The sequence below is a fragment of the Triturus cristatus genome, chromosome 5_2 (genome assembly GCF_964204655.1).
Source record: "Triturus cristatus chromosome 5_2, aTriCri1.1, whole genome shotgun sequence".
NCBI classification, from domain to species: Eukaryota; Metazoa; Chordata; class Amphibia; order Caudata; family Salamandridae; genus Triturus; species Triturus cristatus.
Window position 1 is genome coordinate 330,716,201 of NC_140588.1, and position 12,454 is coordinate 330,728,654.

The window sequence follows — 12,454 nt, forward strand, 5'->3', positions numbered from 1 at the left end:
GACAGAGAGACAGAGAGACAGAGAGACAGAGAGACAGAGAGACAGAGAGACAGAGAGACAGAGAGACAGAGAGACAGAGAGACAGAGAGACAGAGAGACAGAGAGACAGAGAGACAGAGAGACAGAGAGACAGAGAGACAGAGAGACAGAGAGACAGAGAGACAGAGAGACAGAGAGACAGAGAGACAGAGAGACAGAGAGACAGAGAGACAGAGAGACAGAGAGACAGAAGCAAAATCTTCACATGTGTAGATGTGAAGGAATTTGAAATTGGAGGCTAAAAATTAAGTTCGTATCCTCAGATTGATTAATGGCAGCAGTGCAAGTGCATTAATCAGACTACAGTCTGGACGATGAGTGCTCTCAATGAATTTAGAAAAGCTTCAGCTTTCCCATTTAAATTTAGATTTTTTACAATATTTGTTTGTGAATTAAATAAAATATTTAATAAAGTGTATTTTTTTTATTGAATGCTTGTTTCTGTGGGGGAATTTTCCGTTTGGTTAGCATCAAAAATGGTTCCTGGCTTGCAGTAATGACTGAGTGGTGTCCCCTGGTCAAAATTATGATTTAAAATAATGATTGTCGGGTCCCAGATTCCAGTAATGATTAATAGGGGGTCCACAGAAGTCAAAATGTTAAGATCTATTGATCTGAGTAATTGAGTCTCCTTCGCTTTTGAGGGGGTGAGGTGGAGCAAAAAATGCAAGGAGAGTGATGGATTGCCCTCAATGAAAACGTGTCACAACTTTTGGTAAAAAGACCGCCTTGGTCCTCAACATCACTTTATTCTGGAAAAGAGTAGTGTAACGCGGTTATACAGAGACTGCTTGAAGTTCACTTACGTGGCAAGTCAAAGTTACTGCGAACAAGAAAAGTCTCCAGCTTCAGAAGGCATAGTGGACAGCTGAGTATTTGTTCGAATGGCGTGCACAGGAGGAAAGTGAGGATCAAATTAAGATCACACTGTGGCATCACAAAGAGTTTGAGAGAAAACAAAAGTCAAACCTTTTAGAAACTTTGTCATAAGTGATCTGGGTAACGACGGTTGGTCCAGTAAACATATAAAATGTCAAAAGGGCCAACATATCACCAATCACAGTGCCCAATGCAAGATTTTGCTGGGCCAGAGCCTAAACAAACAGAACTACATCCAACAGGTTGGTCTGTAATAAGATCAATATTGTGACATCCACAACTTTATGAGGAAGATCAAATGCAGTCAGCTGCTGCCGTTCACTCTCCATGCATGGAAGTGCAAATTGTGTAGGTTCGGGTAGTGGAAGCTACCTTTCTGCTGCGACAACAGGTCCTCTTGAAGCAGTAGCCTGAACAAAGGACAGATGCTCATGCCTAGGAGTTTGGGGTATCAAACGCTCTTTGTCCAAGCCGGAAGAAGAACTCCGGGCAGGAGAGGCAGCGATGTAAAAGCGTACAGGAGTAGCATGCTTCACTATCTGAAATGGGTCTCCAACAGACAGCCTTCTTGGAAAATCCAGCGCCCAAAATGCTGGCCATTGAGCGTTACAAGATAGCAAAAAGATCATGCATGGTTCCTCCCCATTTCTGGAATGTGGCCTGTGCCACCTCGGGGTGTAACTGCCACTTGAGATCCACCAGGCGCCGTCAGGCTTGTTGGTCCGCCATGGTGTTCAAAGATCCTGACAGATGGCTCAAACCAGAGAAATTCCTGGATGCTCCAGCCAGCTCGAGAGATAAAGTGCCACCTGGCACAGGACACGCCCTGCTTGTTGAAGTACAACATGGCAGTGGTGTTGCTGTGAGAACCTGAACCAGTCTCCCCTTGATAAACAATAGGAAGGTTTTCAGCGTCAGGAGAATGTCCCGCAACTACAATAGGTTGATATTGAGATGGGTCTAGAGTCCTCTTGCCTCCACCTCGCCCAGATGACCGCCCAAACTGACATTTGTCATCACCACCAGCACTGGGTGGGGCAGGAAGAAGGGAAGCCTGCATGACCACTTGGCATAGTCGACAAGCTGCATGCCATGAGGATCATGGCCTGAATGTCCTAGACTTGTAATAGAGTGAGGGGAAGGCTGGAAACTGCAGAGTATCCAGGACTGACTGTTCCAATGTAGGAGAGCTTCTGCAAACATGTCAGAGCGGACTTCGACATATTAACAAGGAACGTAAGTGATGTCAGAAACATCTGGAGGAAGTCTACAACTACCACAGACTGGAGATCACACCTACTGCAGCGAGTCGTCGTTCGGGGAAATCTGAGACCTCTGAAGGAGTGAGGTGACCACCGCAACCGCTTTCGTGAACATCTAAGAAGCACTGATGAGACTAAAAGGGAGCACAGTAAACTGAAAATGCTCCTGGCCCACCTTGAACCACAAATAGCATCTGTGGGACTGTAGGGTGGGCATATCAAACTAGTTACTTGGATTCAGGATAGACACAACATTAATCAGTGTGAGCATCTTGAATTTGCCTGGAGGAGTCGTAGGGAATGACTGGTGAAAGCTTAAGCAATCAAACCATCTGGTGTATCATGATGTGTCCCCCAAAAAAAATCCAGCTTGCCCGCCTTGCATTTCTTTGATTTAGACTTACTGTAAGACTTGCCCAGTGATAAAAACTTGTTGTAGAAATGGGCCAGAGTTTTGGAACGGGTCGGCATCCTCTAATTAAAGCAGGATCAGGACTTCAGTGACTTTGTTCAGTATTTTGCAATGCACAGTTGTGCTTTGCGTTCGTGAATCTACTTCAGATTCAGAAGGGCAAACTCCTCACAAGACTTGGAGCACGAGGCACACCTCATGGGGAGGTGACTGTCTCACAGCTCTTACAACACTTCAACCATTCAGTTTTGGAGAGAACATCGTTGCCTTGCACAGTAGATAGAAATTGCAAAAAAAACCCTCAACTGACGAGTTGGGAGTGAGCACCGGATCCATGTATGAAGTTGCAGACCGAAAGAAATTAAATTTACACGCTGGGGTGGAGCTTATTTCATGCTCCATCATTTCTGGGGCGGAACAAAGTCAACATAAAGTCAAACAGTGCCACCTGCCAACACACAGGAGCACTGCTGTTCAAATTTTCCAGCTCCAAAATCAACAAAATTAACCACTTATGCTATCCAAAGTTGATTCTGCCCATACCACTTCAAAGTATAAAATCCACTCACTGACTAGGTTTGTTTTCTGCCTTAGAAATATACCTAAATAAATGGTCTTCAATTTCCAGGCAGTGCATGACAAAGAAGAGTATGAAGCAGAAACGGAAAAGTGACAATGATCTGAGCGGTGATAGAGGGACTTTAGGATTTTCAATGCTTAAGGAAAGGTTTAAGGGCTACCATTACACTGGCCACATCTCCTTTTATACAAAGCAGTGGATAACTATCCTCTGAATAGTTCGCACCTCTCCTGCTGATCCAGTTGTGATTCAACTCTTGCATTAAGGGATGGTAGATTACAAAGAAGGAAAATGTTACTTACCATATCAATTAATCAATCAGGGAATTGTAGAGTGTGTTTCCATAGTCCAAACTGCTGGTGTTGAGTGCGTGGGTGACTGTCTTCCTTGACTCAGGGGGATCCAAGTGAAGGTCTTGCGAAGTATGCGGAGGGTGTTGAACCAGCTGGATGTAACGGCACTGATCTGTCGGTTCATGGTGAGTGATGAATTTAGTACGATGCAGAGGTTCTTGGCGTGGTCTGAGGGGGTAGGTGGGCTTCGGAGGGCAGCCGGCCACCAGGTGTTGACCCATGCTGAAGGGGTGGATCCAAGTATGAGGACTTCTGTCATCTGTTCGTGGCAAGTAGTGCTGTAGGTTAACATGCAGTCCATACTCCTGCCTTCTAGTGTTGGGTCCAGAAAGTAGTTTTTCTTCGAAGAAGTCTTTTGAGTCATGAGGCAGAGGGAATTCTCCTTTTAGTGATAATGCGCATCGGCATAGACTCCATTGTTAGATTGCTTTCCCACACGGTAAGGGGAGGATGGAGTGTGAAACTAAGTGATAGGTAAGAGATGTGCATGCATAAGTGGAAAAAGGGGATATTTTAAGAGATACTGCAACAGCCACAGGTGTCTAGGAGGAGGGTTGGTGGAGGGGAATCAACAGCACTACATTGCACAAACCGAAATTTGCAGGGTAACATTTTCGGTTCGAGGCATGTGAGGCTGTAGATGCACATGCTGTGCATAGAGTATAAAGCAGTCCTCCTCAGAAGCAGTGGCTAACCTGTAAGTGTTGCAGTTGTTTGGAAAAGTGTACATAGCACAAACTGGTGAACATTAGCTTGTTGGCATGCTAGAACATCCACACAGTAGTGTTTAGTGAAAATGTGAGGTGTAGACCGGGAAGCTGCTTTTCATATGCCAGCTATTGGGATGCTTCCTAGGAAGGCAATAGAGTGCTCACTAGGAGTAAGTAAAGTCCTTTAAGATTTAGCATACATCTAACCACGCATCTGGCAAAGCCCAATTTGGATATAGCCTTTCCTTTACAGGGTTGGGAGAAAACAACAAAAAGCAGCGCAGTTTCCTGAACTTTTTTGTTTTATCAATGTAGTATAGGAGGACTGACATCAAATGTTTTGAGAGTCCACTCATCAACAGTCTGGTTGTGCGAAAAAGGCAGGTAGGCTGATTGACCCATGGGTCATCCTGTGGAAGGATATCAAATGTGTCCTCCCTCCCCCACTCCCACCTGTATCAGAATGTGAAGATCCCTGTAAAGTCAAGTGGATCCCCTAGCGAAAGAAGTGGGAAGGGCGAGGACAAAGGTGGAGAACAGGTGGTGAAGATACAAGTGGTAAAGGGCTGGTGGCCTTTTCTGCCTTCATGTTTATTTTCACTGAAACTGACTGGAGTGTTCAAGGCTTTCTGAATTGATAGCAGTCGTATAGATGGTGGAGCACCATAGGAGGAAGGGCAGGCAAGGATGCGGCCTGTATGAGGGTGTTTCAGGAGTTGCTTCTGCCTGGAATCAAGCTGTTCCAGTAGTTCATGAGGGATGGGCTTGACTGTTGAGCCGGAGTAAGGCTTGGACGTAAACTTCGAAGATTTTGTATCGGAAAGTTTTTGGCATTGGTGCCGATGGTCCGCTCAGTGCAGAGACGGGTGAACTCTAAGGCACAGATTGGCTCAACGCCGAAGGACAAGTAAGTGCCAGGATAGTCGGAGCCTAAGCACTTGGCTTGGAAGGCTTCTTTGGCGCCAAGCTGGGCAGGGCATCCAAAGCAGTTGTTCGGTGCCAACAATGGCCTGAAGACAATGGCCGGTCTTTGGGCCACAGTTGGCCAAGCCTCTGCTTGGTGTTGCAGAGGAGCTACCTGCTTTTTAGCTGATGACTGCTCGGATGGTGTCTAGGGAGAGGGAGTGCCGCACTTGCAGACTGTTCAGTAGGTGGGAGGACTTCCATTTCAAGGTTGATCTCCAAGTCAGCATTGGAGCTGCCTTCAATGGAGAAGACTTCATCTGCAGCAGATGGCTGTGAATGTACGCACTATGTCGAGACCGAAAAGGTCTGGTGTTTCTTCCATGCTCCTCCGCGACATCTCAAGCTGACCTCCAAGACAATAGTGAAGAGTTTTTTCGGTGCGACAGGCGTCGCATTCAGCCTCGCTGTGTTCCAGTGAGAGGCACAAATTACAGACCTGATGCAAGTCGGTCAAGGGTATTTGGTGTGGCAGCGAGGACAATAGCAAAAGGGCGAGGCCCAGGAGGGGCCGTGATCGAGACGGACCAGACTATCTAAATATTCGAACGTCAATACGCAAGGGTAATAGGAATGAAATACAATACCAAAGGAGAGCAGATACTGTGCGAACCAAAAAAAGCACCGCAACGGGGCCGAGCCAGAACACCCGTCCGAACCAGACAGCAGAACGAAACCAGTCTAACAAAGGAGTCTATGCCCATGCACAAAATCACTGAAGGGAGGAATCACTACCTCGTGACCCTAAAGACTTCCAAGAAAACAACTTGCACACATCCAGACCCAACACTAGATGGCAGGAGTATGCACAGCTCCATCTACAGCCACACATGCCTCGAACATACTAATCTGAGATATTGAAATGTTTGTGTTGCTCCTTTCAGAAAATAAAGGGCAGGTACCTCAAGAGCCCATGGTTCCATTACTGCTCGGTGACAAGTTCAATTTTTATGCCCAGTCTATGAGATGGCTAGGATGGTACATAAATGCAGCATAAGTATCAGTCTGCAATTTTTCCTCTTCCGAGATCATATTTGAACAGTTTCTAAAAAAAGGCCTTTGTGTGGATTTAACATGCTCTGAAGGAGGAATAACCTCTAACCCCCCCCCCCCCAAACCAGAAGGGTAAAAAAAAAAACGTCAAACCTCTGCATAACATATGCCAATATTCAGAAGTAACACCTGCAAGGAACACTGATAAAGCGAAATTAATGTACTGCTTTATGAAACTACCACCTTTGAAGCTCTCCTATACAAAGAGGTGTCCCAAGGAGAGCGAGCATGAAGGAGTTTTTTTTTTTTTTTTACCCTAGGGAAAGTCATTTTTGTTTTTCAATGTTACAAAAACCATTTGGTGTCCTCTTTGGAGGTAGGAGAAATAACTTGAGAATAAAGATATCATCAAATGCTGAAGAAGAGAGTCATAAGCAAGCTACATTAACATTACTGTTTTACTTCCCATGCATAAAAAGCCTTCGATTTACAAGTATTGGTCACACCCATAAATGACGGCACTGAATTTCAAAGAAGGTCAATATGTCCATGACGTACACAGATTGACAACACTTTTTTGTTTTTAGATAACATTTACCAAACTTATTGAATAGAACAGTTTAACCAATGATGGCCAGATGTTGCAATTAATCAAATTACAAGACAAGATGGTTTAAATCATTTGGTCAGCAGACTTAAATATCCACTCTACTCAACTCCTATGATTAAGCTGTCATGTGTAATTACAATTCACAGAACAAAAATATTACACTTTGTAAGTAACATTAAGTTATCTTTACAGAGGGATATACGTTTAGTCTTTCCTGGGGTTGTTTTAATGACTTGTACAATTCAGAGGGGCTAGGGATTGTAAAATACTCCAAATTACTTCAAGAAATGCTAGGAAATAATATTATGAGCAAAATATTACACTACCCCTGGACATGGTCTATCTATAGGCCAAAGAAAGAACTTGCATTACAATGATAAAAGATAGAAAACATCTGACTAATGTGCACAGTTATCCCATCCAATGTCATAAGTGATAACCAGGTTACACTGAAATGAACTTTTCAGGAACACCAACTCTAAATGACATTGTACCAATAAGAACAGTGATACGGATCAATCCTGACCATGACAAATTATGGAGTTCCAGAGCACTACTGTTCAAATCCAACTTTGCTAGAAACCTACATCAAGTAGGTGAAACAGTTTTGAAAAGAGGCAATAATCTGAAGTAGATGCTGACTTTTCTGGCTGCAAATCTTGCATTTTTTGAAGGTGCCTGACTTAGTATAGGAAATTAAATCAACTTGGTCATTATGATGAGTCTTCCTCTACACCTATTAATTTCTGGGACAAAGGAAGTATTTTATAAGTACACATCTTACAGGTTCTTCTATAAAAAAGGAGCCACATTGCAGCAGGCGACAGCGTTTTCTTAATGCAATTTACTTTGCCACTCAACACAGGCTAATGCCAAGCATTTTCTAACTACAAATGTTATCGTGAAACATTTTGCTGTACCTTTATCGGATGCCCTAGAGGAAAACCCACTGGTCGTTGAGATGTTATCGTCGTCATGCTGAGATGCAGAGTCTTTAATTTCCTTGACGAAGGAGAATGATGAGCTACCAATGGGAAAGGCAGAAGACGTGGAAGGCTGGCAGTGAAGTGCAGGGGAATCCAGCATGCTGAAATTTAGGTTCGAACGGTGAAGTGAAGGTCGTGTTAAAACATCTGTGAAGTTTAGCGTTGTTCTACTTGTGGACGGCTCTGAAACAAACAAAAGTAGCAGTTGAAAGAAGCCCGAATGCCAGCATAAATCCTTGGTTAGGTTTCGATCAAATAAACAAGTGTTACACCTTTTAAGACCGTGCATTTCCAATATGGAGAATATTATCTCCAGTTGAGGTACGCAGATAGGGGATGACGGATTGAAAATACTACAACTTAATGATGCCAAACTATTTGGAAATTTGGGAGGCGGAATTTAAACAGGAGGCAAAGTTTCTAATTCAAGGAGTTGGAAAGAGTATCACTCATTCAAAAAGGTTTTGCCAGAAAAACCTTCAGCTAAACGAGTTTTTGAAACTGCTTCCCTTCCAAACCACTTCTGTAGGATTTTTCTTTTGCCATTTTATTACAAACCTGAAAACCTTAGTAAACCTCTCAATGCTTTCAAAAACTTCATAACTGCACTTTAACAAGAAAATAAAATGGAGAAAAAAAATTCAAGCATGAAGGTGCCCTGGACTCAAGAAATAAATTAGATCCTTGGTCCAGAGAGCTACCTTAGTCCATGTAATCTCATTTTAGACCAAGCTCTCTGATTGCAAAAGACACACTGCTGGCTTACCAAGCACTTACTGCCTGCTCGCTGCTCACCATTTGTTACCTTTGTCACTCTCCAAGGCTTCCTTATGATTTGTTAGATTTTCATATCCTAGTTTGTCCATCTTGCTTTTGTCTCTCACCTGGAGCAAAGCCTCTTTACCTTCTCCGATTGACTGGCATAAAAGCCTCCCCTGTCCACTTTAAGGAAACACTTTTCTTTTTGTTTAAGTATTCCATGAGATTGTATGTGATTTCCAGCTCTCGGCCATGTGTGCGTCTCCCCTTTTGACTGAATACCTACTGCCCCATACTCCGTGCTGCTGTCTCCCTTATGTTAAAAGCTCTATTGTTTCTCTCCCTACTTTCCTCACAGGCATGTTTTCTCATTTGTTAGCTTCTGCCTGTCCCGTTTTCTTTTTTGCAGTTTTTATATAGCATAAACTTGACCAGAAGTACTGGAGTGCTTTACAGGAGTACCAGTTACATTACACAAGGGCATTGTCGTGTGTTTTTTAGGCAATGGGAAATTAGGTGATATGCCCAGAAATCAGACTACGTTGAACCAACACTGAAACTTTAACGGGTTTCCAAAACGTGGTTCCTTACATTAAGGCTTTTCTCTCCTCCATGGCAAATCTCCTTCCTTCACAGACTCCTTTTCTCCTCTCTTAGACGTGCTGGCCTACCTTGACTCTTTGAAAGACTTATCCTGATCATAGGAACCCATCCATACACTTGTGGATTGCTTCCTAACCACAGGTATCTGCGCAATGTTTATTTGACCTCATCCTAATTACCTACGGCCTCACCCCGGTTTATCTATTTCTTATTCTATCCTTTTTCTCATTCCTTTATACAGCACTCACCAAATCATCTGTAACCCAGCCCTGATGACGACTTGAAGTAATTACAGGTCGATACGCCATCGACCATTCAGCGCATCACTTGGCGCTTTTGTGGTTGCCTAAAACAGCGGATTAATTTTTGTACTTCAAATATACTGTTCTGTAACCACTTTCTTCAAATTCTCCGGCGCTGCTTTTTTCGCAGTTTTTTCACATTCCACGTGTCACTTGCGATCACTTCTTGCACGAGCACGTAAGTGCATGTTTGTTTGGATTACACCCACATACACTGAAAATAGTGCTGATATAACTATTGATGTATATTTAATCTTTTAAATACAGACCGCATTATATATTTGATAAAATTCTTGACTGCCTCGCTTTTTTTGGTGCAACTGTAATTTACATGTTTTACTTTGTAAATCTGCCTATTTAAGTGTTATCTGTTGAGACATTGATTGCTATAATTGATCTACCCAGGCCTCAACTGAGTTTATAGGTCTTCTACTGTGGCCCTTTTTTGTTATTGACTTGATAAAGCAAACCGTGTAGTAAAAAGTCCAGTCGTTATGGGAGGTTACAAATGCAAACAAGGCGGTACCAAGGAGGGACTACTAAGCCTATTCACGAATGAAAAGCAACAATTTCGAAAGGACAGTAACAGGAGCCCATTGAAAAGATGGGCAGGAAATGTACGGAGCGGAGCATCTATGCCATACCTCAAAACAGCATGTCTCTCAGAGCCGCACATGCGCTGCCCAGGCTCGACAAAAAAACAAACTACTTTTGTAGTTCACAGACAGAATGTATTTGACAAGTCAGGTTTTTCTTAAGTTGAACATTCTTTACTACATATGTATTTTCCACCTTTTTTTCTACAAACCATTGTAAGTCACTTACTGTATAATAAACATTTTACTTTGTGGGGAAAAAACTCCTTTCAAGCTAACAGACTCCAGACATGCAATACAAAAATATATGTATGGGATAACATGTAATATGGCCCTGTTTAGCCATCTGTTACGTTGAGACAAAATACTGTATTCAGTCTTGTGCTTTAAGATTATCTACACTACAAATGCAGACGTATAATCTAATATGCCATTAATTACCACTATTGAGTATGGGGACGGGTCTTGACCAACGATAGGCAAACCTTCGAGTAGGTCACAATGTCCCTCTATCAAAACAAAGGTAATAAATGGTAGATTACTTCAGCACATCTGCATATTAAGTTATGCCTTGCTCTTCTTTCAAGTGATCGGACCTAAATACAGGTATTTCAGCAGACCCAAGATCACAAAGACATTGCACAAGCCCTTACTGTGAGCAGTGACTATCCAAAAGAATCCTGATCAGAAAGGTAATGACTATTGAGTTCTACTACGTTAATTTGATATTCACAAAGCAGTAATACATTTGAATCTGAGATTATTACACTTGTCCCATAAAATGTGTTACTGTGCGAAGTCATTTCACAGACTTGCATAAATGTATATATGCGAAAGCAATAGCAACTGCAGTTATGGTTATGTCAATTTCAATTGAAAATGCTTTTTAAAAGAAAGTAACGTTCTACGAATCTACATGAATCTTTCCAAAGAAAAATTCATTCGATTTAGGCTCAGTATGCATATTTTCATTCTGATTCGAAGGGACATCACAAAGTGGCTTGTCCTATTTTAAATTCCATAGGAATCTCTGCTCTCGGATACAGAAAAAAACAGCTCACTGGAATTAGAACAAGCTTGCTATGAAAGTAGGAATTTCCTCAAGGCAGTGCTTGGTCTGGTGTATATCCTTTTAGAACCTTTAGGAGTAGCTTAAAGAAGTTAGAGATACCAGGAAGATTAGACTGTGGAAAGCCTATGGCCCATCCGAAGACTAAAATAAGAATAGTTCTTATTTGACGAATTTCCCATTGTCCATTTCTGATCCAAGGAACCAAAGCTGGCTATACAACTTTGAGAACAAGCATTGGCTTGGCCAATTTATGATTATGTTTTTTTGCAGATGTGTAGCAACTGAGGAGCTGGGTGGAGGGAGGGAGACCTTCAATGATTTAAAAAAAAAAGAAACAGTCTAGAATCCGGAATGTGGAAAAGCAGGAGAAGAAAAAGACAAGTTAGGTATGGGAAAAGGAAGCAACATGGTGTGGGGCTAGGTATTGGAGGGGCATGAGAATTAAGACATGCTGCGACCGGTAGGTAGCAAGGAAAGAGCAGGGGGAAATCAATGGGGAAGCAGTAATCCAGGAACATGCATGCACTCTCATGGAGCCCGGAAAATGAAAGTTACCTGAATGTAAGCAGTGGACTTCTATGTCATCCGACCAAAATCAATGATAAAGAAGCACTGCTTGGGGGAGGAGTTGGTTTGGTGGGGGTTGACTAATACAAGGTGAAGGAAAGGGATTGAATAAGAAGCAAATGCGACTGACAAGTCAAACAATAGTAATCAATGTACTAAAAAAAAAGCCATCTGTAAGGCTTGGTATCACCAACAGGTCTTCCTCCACAGACTGCTAAATACTAGCTGTAATCAAGAATTAAATAATGTCGCAGCTGACGGTAATGGATGGGGAAGTTGGTCGGAATATAAATGGAGCTGTATGGAGGCAGGCGAACCATGCACTGATCACTTGGCACAGAGGAGGGGCTTCAAAAGGGACCACATCAACGAAGCCAAAATTTAAAACCAAAAATACAAATTAATTTTTTACAGGGTTCTCAGAGCAAAGCGAGGACTCCATCCCAGATCAGCAACAAGGTCCACAAAATCAAAGGAGGACTCGTGCATCCAGACTGGGCCCCTTTCCACGTCTGCAAACCTATGGATTTGCAGGTCCTGGTGGGGCCCCTACAGGGCTCATGGACCAATACCATACTCAAAAACCCTCAGGAAGGCCAACGAGGGCCCACAAGTCTGGGTTGCAATGCCAAATTCGGATGTTCAGTGAGGGTTAACGGACAGTGGCGGGTTGGGCGATGCAGCCAACCTCCAGCAGTGCACAGCTGAAGGCTTATGACCTCAATACATACTAAGAAGTAACACCTACAAGCATAAAGTAACTAAATA

General features: G+C 42.9%; 1 protein-coding gene across 2 annotated transcripts in view; it reads right to left on the reverse strand.

Moving 5' to 3' along the window:
- Positions 1-12,454, reverse strand: part of NUP153 (nucleoporin 153) — a 608,884-nt gene that overhangs the window by 454,289 nt on the left and 142,141 nt on the right. For both annotated transcript variants that reach the window (XM_085607084.1, XM_085607083.1), the window contains exon 3: positions 7,722-7,970. In XM_085607084.1, coding sequence (XP_085463210.1) covers positions 7,722-7,970 — 249 coding nt within the window. The remainder of the gene's footprint in view (positions 1-7,721; positions 7,971-12,454) is intronic.